Source organism: Coregonus lavaretus (genome assembly GCF_964263955.1).
Source record: "Coregonus lavaretus genome assembly, chromosome: 28".
Taxonomy (NCBI): domain Eukaryota; kingdom Metazoa; phylum Chordata; class Actinopteri; order Salmoniformes; family Salmonidae; genus Coregonus; species Coregonus lavaretus.
This window is the reverse complement of record NC_140015.1, coordinates 38,710,426-38,729,063: the sequence shown is the minus strand read 5'-3', so window position 1 is coordinate 38,729,063 and position 18,638 is coordinate 38,710,426. Positions and strand designations below refer to the sequence as shown.

The window sequence follows — 18,638 nt, the reverse complement described above, 5'->3', positions numbered from 1 at the left end:
GAATGTTTTTGGTTTAATGTTAAAGATACTCAATAAGATAAATTGTTACTAGTCATAATCCTATTCTGTTTGTTTTCGAGACGTTTAGTTCGTCTCGAAGGGGGGAATATAGTATCTGAAGATTATGCCTTTGTTAAATGTTTTTCATGAAGAAATGGAATGTTGGTTGTGTTAGTATCCAGAGGGAATGTTTTAGGTGTAACGCCACATCCAGCAGACCGGAAGTGTCTTGGAGACTGGGGATTGGCCAGAAGAGGTCAGCTTCGTTGTTTATAAATAGGGGGGTTAAACGAAGAAGACGTCAGAACGGCCATGGCAATCGGGGGAGCCGTTCTCCGGGTGTCATGTCACCTGTCATTTGTGCTGTAACCTCGTGATTTTATTAAAAGCCTCTAACACGATGCAGCATAAAACGGACTCTTTGTTGACAGCAATAATGACCACCATTCATCCGATACGACACTTCCTTAAGGTTTAAATTAATATAATCTGTTTTCATTAAGGCCTATGTAAAATGGCAGACTGTGTCTTCTTTAAGGTTTGAGTTAATATAATCTTTGTTTTCATTAAGGCCTATGTAAAATGGCAGACTGTGTGTCTTCCTTAAGGTTTAAGTTAATATAATCTGTTTTCATTAAGGCCTATGTAAAATGGCAGACAGTGTCTTCTTTAAGGTTTGAGTTAATATAATCTATGTTTTCATTAAGGCCTATGTAAATAGCAGACTGTGTGTCTTCCTTAAGGTTTAAATTAATATAATCTGTTTTCATTAAGGCCTATGTAAAATGGCAGACTGTGTCTTCCTTAAGGTTTAAGTTAATATAATCTGTTTTCATTAAGTTCTATGTAAAATGGCAGACTGTGTGTCTTCCTTAAGGATGACAATATAATTCCCACGGGGGGCCAGTATGAAAAATGTATGCACTCACTAACTGTAAATCGCTCTGGATAAGAGTGTCTACTAAATGACTAAAATGTAAATGTAAATATAATCTGTTTTCATGAAGGCCTAAGTAAAATGGCAGACTGTGTTTTTAAGGTTTGAGTTCATATAATCTATGTTTTCATGAAGGCCTATGTAAAATGGCCGACTATGTTTCTTCTATAGAACCACTTTGTGTAATGTTTTCTGCTTATTGCTTTTAGTCCAGCCCTTCCCCAACACACATGATTCAAAATAATCAATTGATGACTATACTTTTCAGTCTCAGCCATGTTTAGCTGAATCAGGTTAAAGAGGCTAGCCTGGATCTTAAAAACTGCCTGTATTTTTCAACGTTCTGTTTTGAACTAAGACATGGATAATAAACCATCTGTGATGTTGTTCTGACGGAGAAAGCCACGGAATCCTGACATTCACTGCTTGACCTAGGCTTAATCTGAGTCCGGGAAACTGGCCCTAAAACTATCCCACCTCTTCCAGCTTCTAGAACTATCATTTGGAGCTCTTTCTCACTCCCATCGTCTATGATGTCACCCACCTTTACCACATCATGAGCTCTATATAGACCTGTTGCTATGTCCCCATGTATACAGGTTTGTAACTAAGCATTGTAACTTTGCCTAACAACACATTTGTACATAGCAACGTTTAGTTTTATTTATTTCAGATTTCTTTATGGCATGTGTTTAAATTAATAACTTTTTTTTTTACTATTGTACATCAGTCCAAGATCATATATCATGATGATGTTCAATTGGTTGTCCAATCTGGTCGATTAAATAAAATGAAATAAAGATATTGAAAAATAAGTACTGAAATAGTTTATTTGTGTTGCACATCACTCATGAACCGTAACATAAAAGAGCTTAGATGTTATTTTTTGGTCTTAGTTTTATTGAAATACAAAATCTATTGCTGTAACAGACACAGACCCTTTGCAACCAATCTCTCTCCAGTTGGACATCAACACAGTCTGTCTAGGTCCCTCTGTCCATCACAGGCCACAGTCTGTCTAGGTCCCTCTGTCCATCACAGGCCCAGCTTCTTCTCCATCACCTCCCTCAGTTTGATCTTCTGGATCTAGGAAAGGAAAAGCACAGAGGTGATCACCACAGTAGTCTGTGCTGGTGTTAATATCAATAACCTGGATAACCTGATTTTTTATGCTGTCATAAAGCCATCCTACCTTTCCAGAGGCAGTCAGTGGATAGCTGTCCACAAACACAACATAGTGTGGGATCTTGAAGTGAGAAATCTGGAAAAAGTATAAACAGTTACTCTTCTCGTTCACATAAGACATATTGCCGATGCTTGGCAATGATGGACTGACCTAAAGTCTAGTTAAAACAACTTCAACTCAGTGGGATAACCATCTAGTTAAAACAACTTCAACTCAGTGGGATAACCATCTTCTGGCTTGCAGGAGATCCGTGTTCAATCCCCAGGTGATCTGTTTCTTTCTGTGTCACCTGTCCCTTGCAGAAGTCTCTGATCTCCTCTCTGCTACAGTCCTGCCCCTCCTTCAGTCTGATACAGGCACACACCTGTTCCCCCATCCTCTCATCTCTCACACCTATCACCTGGGCAGAAAGAGAGGTGGACGGGACAGGGAGAGAAAATAAACACTTGGATATAATAATAATAATAATAATAATAATAATAATAATAATAATATGCCATTTAGCAGACGCTTTTATCCAAAGCGACATACAGTCATGCGTGCATAATTATTATTTTTTGTGTATGGGTGGTCCCGGGGATCGAACCCACTACCTTGGCGTTACAAGCGCCGTGCTCTACCAGCTGAGCTACAGAGGACCACATATGCCATTTAGCAGATGCTTTTATCCAAAGCGACTTACAGTCATGCGTGCATACAGTTTTTTTTTTTTGTGTATGGATTTGGATATACTACAATCAGAAAACTGTTCCAATCATACCTACTGTTGGCTATCATATGGTGATAGGAGTATTGAGAAATGAAGACATGAAATGAAAGGTTCTAGAACTAAGGGTTTGGTACTAACATTTCCTAGATAGATTTGTGTAACTTGGTTGTATGGTGTTACTGTGGTGTTGTCCTATTCTCTGCTGCCCTCTAGTGGTGCTGAGTCCTGGGCCTCCTGTACTTTGAGATGGGTGTGGATCTCACCTGGGCCTCCTGTACTTTGGGATGGGTGTGAAGGAACTGCTCTATCTCAGCAGGGTAGATGTTCTCTCCTCCACGTATGATCATGTCCTTTATACGTCCCACTATACGGCAGTACCCAAACCTGTCCAGACTGGCTATATCACTGTGGAGAGACATTCACAGTTGACGTTCGGTCTCACTTTTTATCTTGTGGCCATCTCTGTCCGGGGTCTGGGTCTCTGTCTGGGGTCTGGGTCTCTGTCTGGGGTTCCCTGTCAGGTGTCTCTGTCTTCCCTGTCAGGTGTCTCTGTCTGGGTCTCTGTCTGGGGTTCCCTGTCAGGTGTCTCTGTCTGGGTCTCTGTCTGGGGTTCCCTGTCAGGTGTCTCTGTCTGGGTCTCTGTCCGGGGTCTGGGTCTCTGTCTGGGGTTCCCTGTCAGGTGTCTCTGTCTGGGGTCCCTGTCAGGTGTCTCTGTCTGGGTCTCTGTCTGGGGTTCCCTGTCAGGTGTCTCTGTCTGGGTCTCTGTCTGGGGTTCCCTGTCAGGTGTCTCTGTCTGGGTCTCTGTCTGGGGTTCCCTGTCAGGTGTCTCTGTCTGGGTCTCTGTCCGGGGTCTGGGTCTCTGTCTGGGGTTCCCTGTCAGGTGTCTCTGTCTGGGGTCCCTGTCAGGTGTCTCTGTCTGGGGTTCCATGTCAGGTGTCTCTGTCTGGGTCTCTGTCTGGGGTTCCCTGTCAGGTGTCTCTGTCTGGGTCTCTGTCTGGGGTTCCCTGTCAGGTGTCTCTGTCTGGGTCTCTGTCTGGGGTTCCGTCAGGTGTCTCTGTCTGGGTCTCTGTCTGGGGTTCCCTGTCTGGGTCTCTGTCTGGGGTTCCGTCAGGTGTCTCTGTCTGGGTCTCTGTCTGGGGTTCCCTGTCAGGTGTCTCTGTCTGGGTCTATGCCTGGGGTTCCCTGTCAGGTGTCTCTGTCTGGGTCTCTCTCTAGGTCCCTGAATCTCTCATCTCTTACCCGGTCCTGTACCAGCGGTCCTTGGTGATCGCCTCCCTGGTCTTGTCTGGGTCGTCCCAGTACTCCAGCATGACAGAGTAAGCTCTGATCAGCAGCTCTCCTGTCTCCCCCAGAGGAACCAGCTCTCCAGAGGACACATCCACCACCTTCGCCTGGCCAGCAGAAGACACAGGTAGGGTTTCATATATGTTTGAAATCATAATAAATATAAACGTTATTCATATGTTGATAAATTAGGTCCCTGACATTAGACACATGACTCTCTCTGTCTCTCTCTCTCTCACTTGTTCTCACACACACACATTAGGTACATGTCTGGTGTCAGTGAAAGGGTTGACACCTCAGTGTGGTTCAGGATACATCCTACTGTCTCTGTCTTCAGTTCCTCGTTGTCTCGCGGGAAACCAAGGAACGCCGCAGGGCTGTTCTCTGTGGTCCCATAGCCTATCTGATGTTAACAAGGGAACAGTGTGTTACCCCATACAGATTATAAAGTATATTGTGTACACACACACACACACACACAGAGAAAGAGATGGGAAGAACTTACTATCATATCCTTGACATTCATATCAGTTTTTAGCTTCCTCATGACTTCAGGAGGACAAAGAGACCCACCCGTAAACCCTGGAACAGAAATCACCATCATCCTTCCTGGGAACAAATACTATTTCTTTACTACTATACTAATACTTTATACTACTATTAAAGGGGCAATCTGCAGTTGAAAAATAACATAATGGACACCCCGCCACTGTTTTGGTAAAAAGCTGAGGGATGGGGGCGGAGACATGTAACCACTCTCAAATTCATAGAAAGAGCTCTGGATGCAAGGATGACAATCCATTATATCAAAATGATTGTTTTAACAGGGCTTTTGCAACCCTTTGATTTGGCTGTGCAAAAACGGTTGCATCAGTGCCAGCTGCAAATTCTAGCTGGTCAGCTCACTCAAAATGTCTTATTCTTTGGGGCAGCTAAAACCATGATTTGGTCAAGCAGTACACCTAAAGTAAAGTGCATTGATTCCTGCCATGAAAATGCCCGCCAATGACAGTGCCTGTTTTGCCAGGAACAACTGCTGTGATGAGCCAGCCACTCTCTCTCCTTCCAACTGTGCGCTCTATTTAGAGGGAGAGAAAAATTGCGGGAAAAACACAGTTTTTAAAACATGCTGTTGTTAGTTGAAGACGGGAAGGGTCTCAGCTTTCTGGGGGTATGAAAACTATTTCTAAATTCTCAATATTGAGCGATAGGCACTGTTTAAAAAAACAATGTTTCTGATATGTCTTTGAGATGCAGAGCGCGCGAGGTGCACGTTGGCGCTGAGTCCTAGTAGACTACCACTGGAATGTTTTAGGGCATTCAATTTACTTCGATTAATCAATTACGCGGCTAACCATCAGCAATATTTACAGTTAGCGATCTAGCTAATGTGTTTTGAGTTTTCATTTTGTCAGGTGGTGAATTAGCCCCAAATGAATTAGCCTATTGGCTAGTGCACACAAACATGTAGGACAATGGCTCTCTATTGAGCAAAACAAATAGGAACATTCCAGAGCCCTATTTTGACAGTAGAAAACTATATATCAACAATAAGCTAATTGACCCTTCGTTAAGCCTCGCCCAAGAATTGACCCTTCGTTAAGCCTCGCCCAAGGGGGACGAGGCTTGTTATCCCAAATTTCATGACAATCACTGGTTTAGGTTGCAGATCAAAATTACTTGAATCATGCATTTCTGCTTGGACATGTTTGATGAAAAAAATATGTTTCTTTAATCATACCAACACCGTAAAGCACTGAATGACTTTATAAGATGATTATAAAATTGTTCTATTGCGTGACAAAATGTTGGTGCAACCAAATCATGGACTGGTGCCACCAACTGAAAATGTTAGTCTGGAGCCCCTCAAAAGGCTATACATTATAGCCTCAAAACATGGTTAAAACAGGGCCCCAGACTAACATTTTCCCCTGGTGCTACTAACTTTTTCAGTGTCTACATGTACATTGTTTACAAACATTGTAGTAAAACAAGCTTGTATTTGGGTTCTGATGGGGTACAACAGTTGAACTAAGCTCAAGAGGCATTTATAAGTTATATTCTTCAAGAATCAATGGCTTCATTTCATTAATTTATAAGTCCAAAAATGGATGTAGCAACTGCTTTAAGCTTTAACTTTACCAGAGCAATGAAGTTCATTTCCAGCCAGCCAACTAACAACATTCTACACAAACATAAACTTTCAAATCTCTCACCAGATTCAACTGATGACAGGTCGTACTTGTGAAGGTCAGGCTGTCCAAGCATGTCAATGTACATGGTAGGAGTGCCGTAGAGGAAATTGCACCTGAAACAGAGAACATAGAATGAGGTATTTAGTGTACTATAGAGGTTCATTCTCAATGTGCTCAGTGGCAGCTATTTCAATTCTTCTTATTACAACAGACTGACATGAAGTATCTCTATTGTAAGTCTCCAAGATGTGTACGTCACCTAAGGAAGGGGTTCATAAACTGTTTCACTCTTGCCCCCCTTCCAGCATTGATGACTATGTCATCAGTGTGTGATGACATAGTGCACACAACATTTACTTTGTCATGTTCCAAATCTAAATCTATAGTTCAATGCCTTTCCATCGCATTTTCAACTCTACCGATAGTGGGAGGCACACCACTGGTGGGAAAATACGCATAATTTCTTTATGCAGATTTGTGAATATTTGCATGAAAATCTACGGCCAATTGGATGGAAACTAATGACTGTCATGATAAGAGGATAACTGATGATGCATTACCCAATTTAGAAATGTCACCTTGTGCATTCTATTATTACAACTTTCAGGAGTAAGTTGAAAGCTGCTGACCACTCGCGCCCCCCCCAGTTTGGGAACCACTGACCTAAGGGTTGGGCCTTAGGGTATAAGACCTACCTTTCATTCTAAATAGCCTCTAGGCTGGTCTCAGGGTATAAGACCTACCTTTCATTCTAAATAGCCTCGAGGCTGGTCTCAGGGTATAAGACCTACCTTTCATTCTAAATAGCCTCGAGGCTGGTCTCAGGGTATAAGACCTACCTTTCATTCTAAATAGCCTCTAGGCTGGTCTCAGGGTATAAGACCTACCTTTCATTCTAAATAGCCTCTAGGCTGGTCTCAGGGTATAAGACCTACCTTTCATTCTAAATAGCCTCTAGGCTGGTCTCAGGGTATAAGACCTACCTTTCATTCTAAATAGCCTCTAGGCTGGTCTCAGGGTATAAGACCTACTTTTCATTCTGAATAGCCTCTAGGCTGGTCTCAGGGTATAAGACCTACCTTTCATTCTGAATGGCCTCCAGGTTGGCACGGCTGTCGTACCCAGCAGAGGGGAAGATCAGGGTGATGCCATGCAGTGCCATACACATCCCTCCTATCACTGAGCCTATGCAGTGGTACAGAGGTACAGGAACACATGCTCTTATAGGCTGGGGGGGGAGCAGACAGAGCAGAAGTTAAACAAGGAACAGAGAGAAAGAGTGAGAGAGAGAGAGAGAGAGAGAGAGAGAGAGAGAGAGAAAGAGAGAGAGAGAGAGAGAGAGAGAGAGAGAGAGAGAGAGAGAGAGAGAGAGAGAGAGAGAGAGAGAGAGAGAGAGAAAGACAGAGACACAGAGAGAGAGATAAAGACAGAGAGAGAGAGAGACACACACAGAGAGAGAGAGAGAGAGAGAGAGAGACAGAGAGAGAGAGAGAGAGAGAGAGCCAGAGAGAGAGAGACAGAGAGACAGAGACAGAGAGAGCCAGAGAGAGAGAGATAGAGACAGAGAGAGCCAGAGAGAGAAAGATAGAGACAGAGAGAGACAGAGAGAGAAAGACAGAGACAGAGAGAGCCAGAGAGAGAGAGATAGAGACAGAGAGAGCCAGAGAGAAAGATAGAGACAGAGAGAGCCAGAGAGAATAATATTATTATGTCTCCACTGACCCTCCAGTTATATCCCAGACGTAGACCCACAAAATAGGCGTTGTTGACGATGTTGTGGTGGGAAAGGGTGGCACCTTTAGGACTTCCTGTTGTTCCCTAGGGACAAACATACAGACATCAGTGAGACCAGGAAGAAACAATGAATACCTGTTGATGGTTTCTGTGTGTAGGTATATAGGGTAATTCCAGTCTGTGGTCTGTGTCTATGTAGATGGTTGAAACAATGTTTGCAGTATTACTGCTCCAGGGGCGTTGCACTGCAACCAACCTCTTGGTGTGTGTGTGCGTGTGTCTCTCTGAGTTTTGGGTTCAAAGACAAAAGACACATTTCCATTCTCTGCAAATAAATTGACAATATTCTTCTTCTTTTCAACAGGATACCTACGGACGTGAACTGTATGTTGATGGGATCGTCGAAGGACAGTTTGGTCTGCAGGTCCTGCAGCTCCTGGTGGTGCTGTCTGCTTCCAGCCTGCATCACGTCCTCTACATGTACAGTCCCTGTCTGTCTGCTGTCTGACACTATCACCATACACAGGTCTGGTAGCCTGGCAGGAGGATCACAGTAGGCTAACATTACAGGAACACAATGACAGTTACATTACAGTAATATTACAGGAACAACCTTCATTAGGGCCTCTACTGTCCCTGTCTGTCTGCTGTCTGTCATCATCACCATACACAGGCAATGAGGTTGGTTCCATTTACAGTTACAGGTACATAGACATCCACCAGTGGTAACATTTCTTATTCAGAGTCAATTCAGTATAATTCCAGTGTATACCTTTTACTGTGTTTTACATGAGCCAATAATTATATTACACCATTTGTGATATACAGTATCACATGACTTATTTTTATGTCCCTGCATCAGTAAAAGCAGGAAGTGCATCCCCTATGCCTCTACTGCCATTCATTCCAATTAGACTGGCTTGGATTTATCCCTGACCAAAATGGCTGCCATTATCATACCATTCTGGAACTTTGAGGGTTCATGACATACCCCTTCCAGTAATTTAATAGGATCTCTACTATGGCTATAAGTATGTTAGCCACAGACCACATATACGTTCAGGGTTCTGTATCTATGATTATTAGTATCCTGCTAGTTACTTGTTTACTTCATGGTGCAGTAATACAATATGTCTGTTGATTCACTCATGGTGCAGTAGTACAACATTAACATACCGGTCTGTTGATTCACTCATGGTGCAGTAGTACAACATTAACATACCGGTCTGTTGATTCACTCATGGTGCAATAGTACAATATTAACAGACCTGGAGCTCCTAAAGACCCCTGACTCTGCTGTGTCCATCTCTGGGCAGATCTGTCTCAGCATGTCACAGAACCTCTGGGTCTTAAACTGGGTGGGACACACCACGGCTTTACACTGCACCTACAGAGACAGACAGAACAGAACCTCTGGGTCTTAAACTGGGTGGGACACACCACGGCTTTACACTGCACCTACAGAGACAGACAGAACAGAACCTCTGGGTCTTAAACTGGGTGAGACACACCACGGCTTTACACTGCACCTACAGAGACAGACAGAACAGAACCTCTGGGTCTTAAACTGGGAAGGACACAGACAGCACCAGGGTCGGGATCTGTTCAGTTATTCATTCGGTCAATCCAGGAAGTGTATTGAAATTCAAATCTGAAAATGTAAAACAACACGGTACTGGATAAGAACAAACTGGAAACCACATATCCTGAGGCTGCATTTATTGTAGCCGGGGATTTTAACAAAGCAAATTTGAGTACTAGGCTGCCGAAGTTCTATCAACATATCGACTGCTGTACTCGTGCTGCCAAAATCCTTGACCATTGCTATTCGAACTTCCGGGATGGTTATAAGGCCCTCCCCCGCCCTCCTTTCAGGCAAATCTGACCACAACTCAATTTTGCTCCTCCCTTCCTATAGGCAGAACTCAAACAGGAAATACCCGTGCTAAAGACTATTCAACGCTGGTCTGACCAATCGGAATCCATGCTTCAAGATTGTTCTGATCACGCGGACTGGGATATGTTCTGGGTAGCTTCCGAAAATAATTTAGACGAATACACTGAAACGGTGACTGAGTTTATCAGGAAATGTATAGGTGATGTTGTGCCCACTGTGACTATTAAAACCTACACTAACCAGAAACTGTGGATAGATTGAAGCATTCGCGCCAATCTGAAAGCGCGAACCACCGCATTCAACCATGGCAAGGTGACTGGGAATATGGCAGAATACAAACAGTGTAGCTACTCACTCCGCAAGGCAATTAAACTGGCAAAACATCAGTATAGAGACAAAGTGGAGTCGCAATTCAACGGCTCAGACACGAGACGTATGTGGCAGGGTCTACAGACAATCACGGACTACAAAAAGAAAACCAGCCACGTCGCCGACACCGACGTCTCGCTTCCAGACAAGCTAAACACCTTCTTCGCCCGCTTTGAGGATAACACAGTGCCACTGACGAGGCCCACTACCAAGGACTGTGGCCTCTCCTTCTCCGTGGCCGACGTGATTTAGACATTTAAGCATGTTAACCCCCGCAAGGCTGCCGGCCCAGACGGCATCCATAGCTGCGTCCTCATAGCATGCGCAGACCAGCTGGCTGGTGTGTTTATGGACATATTCACTCTCTCCCTTTCTCAGTCTGCTGTTCCCACATGCTTCAAGATGGCCACCATTGTTCCTGTACCCAAGAAAGCAAAGGTAACTGAACTAAATGACTATCGCCCTGTAGCACTCATCTCTGTCATTATGAAGTGCTTTGAGAGACTAATCAAGGATCATATCACCTCTTCCTTACCTGTCACCCTAGACCCACTTCAATTTGCTTACCGCCCCAATAGATCCACAGACGATGCAATCGCCATCACACTGCCCTATCCCATCTGGACAAGAGGAATACCTATGTAAGAATGCTGTTAATTGACTATAGCTCAGCATTCAACACCATAGTACCCTCCAAGCTCATCATTAAGCTCGGGGCCCTGGGTCTGAACCCCGCCCTGTGCAACTGGGTCCTGGACTTCCTGACGGGCCGCCCCCAGGTGGTGAAGGTAGGAAACAACATCTCCACTTCGCTGATCCTCAACACTGGGGCCCCACAAGGGTGCGTGTTCAGCCCCCTCCTGTACTCCCTGTTCACACATGACTGCGTGGCCAAGCATGCCTCCAACTCAATCATCAAGTTTGCAGACGACACAACAGTAGTAGGCTTGATTCCCAAACAATGACGAGACCGCCTACAGGGAGGAGGTGAGGGCTCTGGGAGTGTGGTGCCAGGAAAATAACCTCACACTCAACGTCAACAAAACAAAGGAGATGATCGTGGACTTCAGGAAACAGTAGAGGGTGCACCCCCCTATCCACATCGACGGGATCGCAGTGGAGAAGGTGGAAACCTTAAAGTTCCTTGGCGTACACATCACCGACAAACTGAAATGGTCCACCCACGCAGACAGTGTTGTGAAGAAGGCACAACAGAGCCTCTTCAACCTCAGGAGGCTGAAGAAATTTGGCTTGGCACCTAAAACCCTCACAAACTTTTACAGATGCACAGTTGAGAGCATCCTGTCGGGCTGTATCACCACCTGGTATGGCAACTGCACCGCCCGCAACCGCAGGGTTCTCCAGAGGGTGGTGTGGTCTGCCGAACGCATTATCGTGGGCAAACTACCCGCCCTCCAAGACACATACAGTACCCGATGTCACAGGAAGGCCAAAAAGATCATAAAGGACATCAACCACCTGAGCCACTGCCTGTTCACCCCACTATCATCTAGAAGGCGAGGTCAGTACAGGTGCATCAAAGCTGGGACCGAGAGAATGAAAAACAGCTTCTATCTCAAGGCCATCAGAATGTTAAATAGCCATCACTAGCACATTAGAGGCTGCTGCTGCTGCCTATTGAAATCACTGGCCACTTTAAGAAATGGAACACTAGTCACTTTAATAATGTTTACAGTCACTTTAATAATGTTTAGATATCTTGCACTACTCATCTCATATGTATATACTGCATTCTATTCTATAATATTCTACTGTATCTTAGTCCATGCCGCTCGGTCATTGCTTGTCCATTTATGTATATTTTTTACAATTCCATTCCTTACTAGTTTTGTGTGTATTGGGTATATGTTGTGAAATTGTTAGATATTACTTGTTAGATATTACTGCACTGTCGGAGCTAGAAGCACAAGCATTTCGCTACACCCGCAATAACATCTGCTAAACACGTGTATGTGACAAATACAATTTGATTTGAACATACCTTCCTCAGGGTGTACTCCAGCTCCTTCAGCTGATAGGCTGGGTTTATTGACACCTGTAGAGATAATAACAATGCTTTAATATTAGGAACAATAGATCCTAACAGATAATACATATTCATTTTAGAATCTAATTTAATAGATCATCTTCACCAGTATGATGCCAGCCTTGGCTGTGGCGAACTGAAACAGGATCCAGTGGTATGTGTTGGGCCCCCAGACTCCTAGTCTGTCCCCTCTCTTCAGACCCAGGGCCAGGAGACCTGCAGCGGCCTGGTCAACCTGGGGGAGGAGGGAGACCATGACCCAGGTAGTAATATATAGGATGATATCCCTATATGCAAAGGCATTCTGTAGTTTGTGTTTATGAGTATGTGTATAAATGTAATGTAATACATTGTTACAAAGCTGTTTATGTTTGCGTTGTTTCATCATGGATGACCTAGTTAGCAGGCCTCAGGGTGTTGCAGCAGCATGGATGACCTAGTTGGCAGGCCTCAGGACAGATTCACCCGGTTTCCTCCCTGTTACTGTACATCTGCTTAGATGTTTAACCAGTGGTAATCAATAGTTTCCCAACAATATACTGACTTAAGACGTTTCACCAGTGATAATCAATAGTTTCCTAAAAATATACTGACACATAATACTTGCTACGTAATTCCACAATGTCAGGTTTTACTATTTGGTAAAACACCAAACAAATGCACTGACAGATAGGCCTACTGTGTGTGCTTTGAGTGGGAACAAGAGGTAATGGCCTAACAGTAATGGCCTCTAGATATGATGCAACAGATTAGAAGAGAGGGTGGATGAAAGACCTACGTCCTCCTGAAACTGGGAGAAGGTCTTACGGACTCCATCCTGCAGGAACACCAGGGCCTCTCTGTGGGGCCAGCGGTCGGCTGCAGCCTGCAGACTCTGACCAACCGTCTGGCCCAGCAGGGACACTGAGGACGCCCCATGGACGTAGCTGCAGCTCTGCCCCGGGACCAGGGGGGGACTGTCCACATGGAGGAATCTGTTGAGGGACAGAGATAAACAATATACAGAGCAACTACAGTACATTTACGTCATTTAGCAGACGCTCTTATCCAGAGCGACTTACAGTTAGTGCATACATTATTATTATTATTTTTTTTATACTGGCACCCCATGGGAATCAAACCCACAACCCTGGCGTTGCAAACGCCATGCTCTACCAACTGAGCTACCTCCCTACCGGCCATTCCCTCCCCTACCCTAGACGACACTGGGCCAATTGTGTGCCGCCCCATTGGTCTCCCGGTTGCGGCCGGCTACGACAATCAACACCAGGATCTCTAGTGGCACAGCTAGCACTGCGATGCAGTGCCTTAGACCACTGCGCCACTCGGGAGACATAGAATCAAACACCAAATCAATTAGAATCAGCTCAAGTATTTTACATATGTACAGTGAGGGAAATAAGTATTTGATCCCCTGCTGATTTTGTACGTTTGCCCACTGACAAAGACATGATCAGTCTATAATTTTAATGGTAGGTTTATTTGAACAGTGAGAGACAGAATAACAACAACAAAATCCAGAAAAACGCATGTCAAAAATGTTATAAATTGATTTGCATTTTAATGAGGGAAATAAGTATTTGACCCCTCTGCAAAACATGACTTAGTACTTGGTGGCAAAACCCTTGTTGGCAATTACAGAGGTCAGACATTTCTTGTAGTTGGCCACCAGGTTTGCACACATCTCAGGAGGGATTTTGTCCCACTCCTCTTTGCAGATCTTCTCCAAGTCAATAAGGTTTCGAGGCTGACATTTGGCAACTCGAACCTTCAGCTCCCTCCACAGATTTTCTATGGGATTAAGGTCTGGAGACTGGCTAGGCCACTCCAGGACCTTAATGTGCTTCTTCTTGAGCCACTCCTTTGTTGCCTTGGCTGTGTGTTTTGGGTCATTGTCATGCTGGAATACCCATCCACGACCCATTTTCAATGCCCTGGCTGAGGGAAGGAGGTTCTCACCCAAGATTTGACAGTACATGGCCCCGTCCATCATCCCTTTGATGCGGTGAAGTTGTCCTGTCCCCTTAGCAGAAAAACACCCCCAAAGCATAATGTTTCCACCTCCATGTTTGACGGTGGGGATGGTGTTCTTGGGGTCATAGGCAGCATTCCTCCTCCTCCAAACACGGCGAGTTGAGTTGATGCCAAAGAGCTCGATTTTGGTCTCATCTGACCACAACACTTTCACCCAGTTCTCCTCTGAATCATTCAGATGTTCATTGGCAAACTTCAGACGGGCCTGTATATGTGCTTTCTTGAGCAGGGGGACCTTGCAGGCACTGCAGGATTTCAGTCCTTCACGGCGTAGTGTGTTACCAATTGTTTTCTTGGTGACTATGGTCCCAGCTGCCTTGAGATCAATGACAAGATCCTCCCTTGTAGTTCTGGGCTGATTCCTCACCGTTCTCATGATCATTGCAACTCCACGAGGTGAGAACTTGCATGGAGCCCCAGGCCGAGGGAGATTGACAGTTCTTTTGTGTTTCTTCCATTTGCGAATAATCGCACCAACTGTTGTCACCTTCTCACCAAGCTGCTTGGCGATGGTCTTGTAGCCCATTCCAGCCTTGTACAATCTTGTCCCTGACATCCTTGGAGAGCTCTTTGGTCTTGGCCATGGTGGAGAGTTTGGAATCTGATTGATTGATTGCTTCTGTGGACAGGTGTCTTTTATACAGGTAACAAGCTGAGATTAGGAGCACTCCCTTTAAGAGTGTGGTCCTAATCTCAGCTCGTTACCTGTATAAAAGACACCTGGGAGCCATAAATCTTTCTGATAGAGATCGGGTCAAATACTTATTTCCCTCATTAAAATGCAAATCAATTTATAACATTTTTGACATGCGTTTTTTCTGGATTTTTTTGTTGTTATTCTGTCTCTCACTGTTCAAATAAACATTCCATTAAAATTATAGACTGATCATTTCTTTGTCAGTGGGCAAACGTACAAAATCAGCAAGGGATCAAATACTTTTTTCAGAGAGAGATACACAGAGGGATGGGTTGGTACAGAGAGAGGGAGTAGAAACAGAGGGATGGGTTGGTACAGAGAGAGGGAGTAGAAACAGAGGGATGGGTTGGTACAGAGAGAGGGAGTAGAAACAGAGGGATGGGTTGGTACAGAGAGAGGGAGTAGAAACAGAGGGATGGGTTGGTACAGAGAGAGGGAGTAGAAACAGAGGGATGGGTTTGGTTTACAGACAGTAGAGTTGACTGTGACGGTGTTCTTTATCAATGACAGCGGTCTCTTTTGAAACACAGGAAGGTTCTGATTGGAATCCCCCTTCATCTTAGACCCAACCTATTGTAGTGTTCTCTGACTGTGGTTTCATAGTGGACTCCTCTTCACTGTTCTCTTGGGAGCCGTTGGGAAACGGCACAAATATGTTTCCCCTCACTCACTCCCTATTCTCCTATCAGGTCACAGGTCACGGGACGTCTTTCAGAGGGGAAACCAGAGATAATGGATATGTGAAAAACAACCACGCTGAGCCCCGTTCCTTACAGCCAAGACAAAGCAGAAACTTAGTTGGACAATCCAAGTAAAAACATATTTTAAAAACATGTTTCTGAAAAGGAAATCTCACAAGCATTGTTTCTATAGTATGCAGTGACTTGAGCAGGGCTCAGCAGGCATTGAAAGACATTACCCTCAGTCTGAATACTAGTCAAGTCACATACAGGCCATCAAGACCATACTCTACAGTTGACAGATCATAGCGATCATTGCAACTATAATTGACTAAATTGAAATGGAATTGACCTCAACTAGTGGTGTGCTCCATAGGTCTGAATGACTAAATGTAATCTACAATCTATGTCAAAGGTCAGAGGTAGTCTTTAGAAAGGAAACAACTTGCAAAGGTCAGACAGAGAAATAATCGAACTAGTCTGTTTATGTATGACAATGACAAGAGAGTAAACCTACCGACAGCACCAGAGCCTGGTTGGGTTCCCAGGTGTCCATGTCTTCTGTAGAGAGGAGACCACCTGTAGAGGTTGTAACAAAGCCCTTCTAGAGAACACACTGAGCTGTCCGAGGTGAGGAGCCCTGGACCTCAGTAGCGAGGAGCTGATCCGCACCGCTGACATGGTCTCAGTCAGCTCTGAAAATATTTATTATGTTCTGAATCAATTTAGACCCTTGTTAAAAATGTTGGCTTAAAATCTTCCTAGAAGTCAGAAAAACATGAGAAGGGACATGTAAAAAATGCAGATTTTTGGCACTTTAGAAAGTCTTTATTCATATTATAAATCAGATTTGTTGAATTTTTCCATGTTGTCTCTATTAAAAGAGGCACTTTTTTTAAAATAACAGTTGTTTTTTTATTCAATATTGGTGCACAATTTCTATGTAAAATATCAAAGGAACGCAAAAGGCACTATTAGTGAAATGACCCATCAATCATTTTTGATTTCTTACCATTATATATCGATGGCAATTGAAGTGCATTGGATTTTATGCTAATATTGTTGCAGTACAAAAGTATGAATAGTATCAAACAGGAACATGAAGGTCTGTCTGCATATTCTAAAGTTGGATAACTTTTGATAACGTAAGTGCTTTCAGCAAGCACATTAATAAGAAGTCGGATTTCTAAAGTTGTTCTAAAGTTGTTCTGTTCTTCACATCTATCGAACATCATTTTGCGGCTCAATCGCATACTCAGTGTAACACATTTACTTCAGAATAACATGTAATTACAAGAGAGATTACTCGCACTTTTTCTTATTTTGGCTTGGTAGTGGGTAGGCTATAGCTAGGTCGTTACACAGAACTTCCATGCTGGTTTGAAAACTCTGTTAGACTGCAGAATAGACAACAAACAAATACTTTTCACTAGTCAAAATTAAGGTGTCACTGGGGAATACTCATCAGGTAATCATAATTGAGTGTTTGTTATTTTAGCCATCTGGCTGCAGGCCTGACCGTTGGCTCGACATCTTACTGTAACATTAAGAGTTAATATACAGTACTTGCACTGGTTTATATTATTATTCGATTAACGCTCTCAAATAGATTATGTTACATCAAATCTCTGTTAGGGTACATCATCATGTCCCATCACGAAGGATTAAAAAACCGAAACAAAGGATTGATCGTCTGACCGACCTGAATATAGGCCTCAATAAATCAATCACTCTTGGAAATCTAGATATTGGAATAATACCGGTCTGCGCCCTATAATCTCTGCATGATAAACCATTGTAACTTTTCTGAACATATCCTTACAGTAAATGACAAAAGAATGTGCACTAACTTCAGAAATATTTTCTCCGATCTTTTCAGGTATAGCATACGCCCAGTAAATTTCCCTACCAGAAAACAGTCGATATCGTAAAGTGTTGTGTATTGGCGCAACCCAATTCAGGAGGAAACTGAAGAACAGTTGGCTTGACAGTGTTTTGCGAGTGTCGGCTCACTTGCTTTCCTGGTACAACCTGTTGCGAAACACGTCATGCGCAATCTACTTGGGCATGTCCTGATTGCGCATGTCCAACAACGAAGCCCAGCTGTCATGGCGGCGGGTAAGTTAAAATGTCTTTATTTTCTGGCTAGGTAGCAAGCTTTTTTCTTCTTTGTAATACGTTTTTGGAAGCTATTGTCCAAATCACTGTTATTAAGAGTTTGCTACAACTCTAACGTTGTAGTCTGATGCTATCTACCGAAATCGATTATGCAAAGTTATTTTACAAGCTTTTTTTAAAGTTAGCTAGCTCGATTCTTCTGTATGGAGCCATAGCTAGCTAGCATAATCATTAGAAAATGAATCATTCACCTGCTAAGACCTAGCAACTGACATAAATCCAATGATTTATTGATCACCCAGTTAGATCTTGTATTTTAGTAGAAGCACGACTGAAGGTAGAACATAATTTATTTAGCTTTTACATTGGCTGCATTCTGTGAATCTGTACTGCAATTTGATTAAAGTAAAGCCCTGTCTAAACCATTTACAATTATTGTCTAGCCCCACTCTCCAGGCTGCCATCCACTCCGTTAGACGGGGTACCTACGAGCGTCATTCAGCTCCACAATGCCCTGGGGGACGTAAAGTAGTGACGTTACGTTTGATACCGGAGCTAACAGTGGTTATGATATTAATGTATTGTTTCCATTGGGGGTTTAGAAGTTTACTGGTAACTATGGCATAATAAGACCTAGTACAAAGCGATAGTCCTTGTGATACTGGAGTCCTGATTTGAGTGGACTGGGTCAGGGTCAGAGGTGACACATTCCCAGTGTCCACTCACACTTCTCTGTCCATGATGCTGTAAC

At 43.7% G+C, this 18,638-nt stretch overlaps 1 protein-coding gene across 4 annotated transcripts; it reads right to left on the bottom strand.

Annotated features, from left to right (window-relative positions):
* Positions 1-1,749: 1,749 nt before the first annotated feature.
* On the bottom strand, positions 1,750-17,797 carry LOC311103764 (medium-chain acyl-CoA ligase ACSF2, mitochondrial-like). Of its 4 annotated transcripts, none has more exons than XM_084145414.1 (17): positions 17,679-17,797; positions 16,287-16,464; positions 13,137-13,332; positions 12,465-12,593; positions 12,314-12,367; positions 9,314-9,432; positions 8,419-8,581; positions 8,034-8,129; positions 7,391-7,539; positions 6,333-6,424; positions 4,622-4,698; positions 4,412-4,519; positions 4,072-4,223; positions 3,096-3,237; positions 2,413-2,523; positions 2,130-2,198; positions 1,750-2,023 (listed from the first exon to the last, which is right to left on the bottom strand). In XM_084145414.1, exons 2-17 carry the CDS (start codon positions 16,448-16,450, stop codon positions 1,973-1,975), a joined length of 1,872 nt encoding a protein of 623 aa, XP_084001540.1. In that variant the 5' UTR covers positions 16,451-16,464; positions 17,679-17,797; the 3' UTR covers positions 1,750-1,972. The 4 variants fall into 4 exon arrangements, with proteins under 4 accessions (XP_084001540.1, XP_084001538.1, XP_084001539.1 ...); XM_084145412.1 differs by having other exon boundaries at positions 4,622-4,725; positions 17,620-17,710; XM_084145413.1 differs by having other exon boundaries at positions 17,620-17,710.
* Positions 17,798-18,638: the final 841 nt, after the last annotated feature.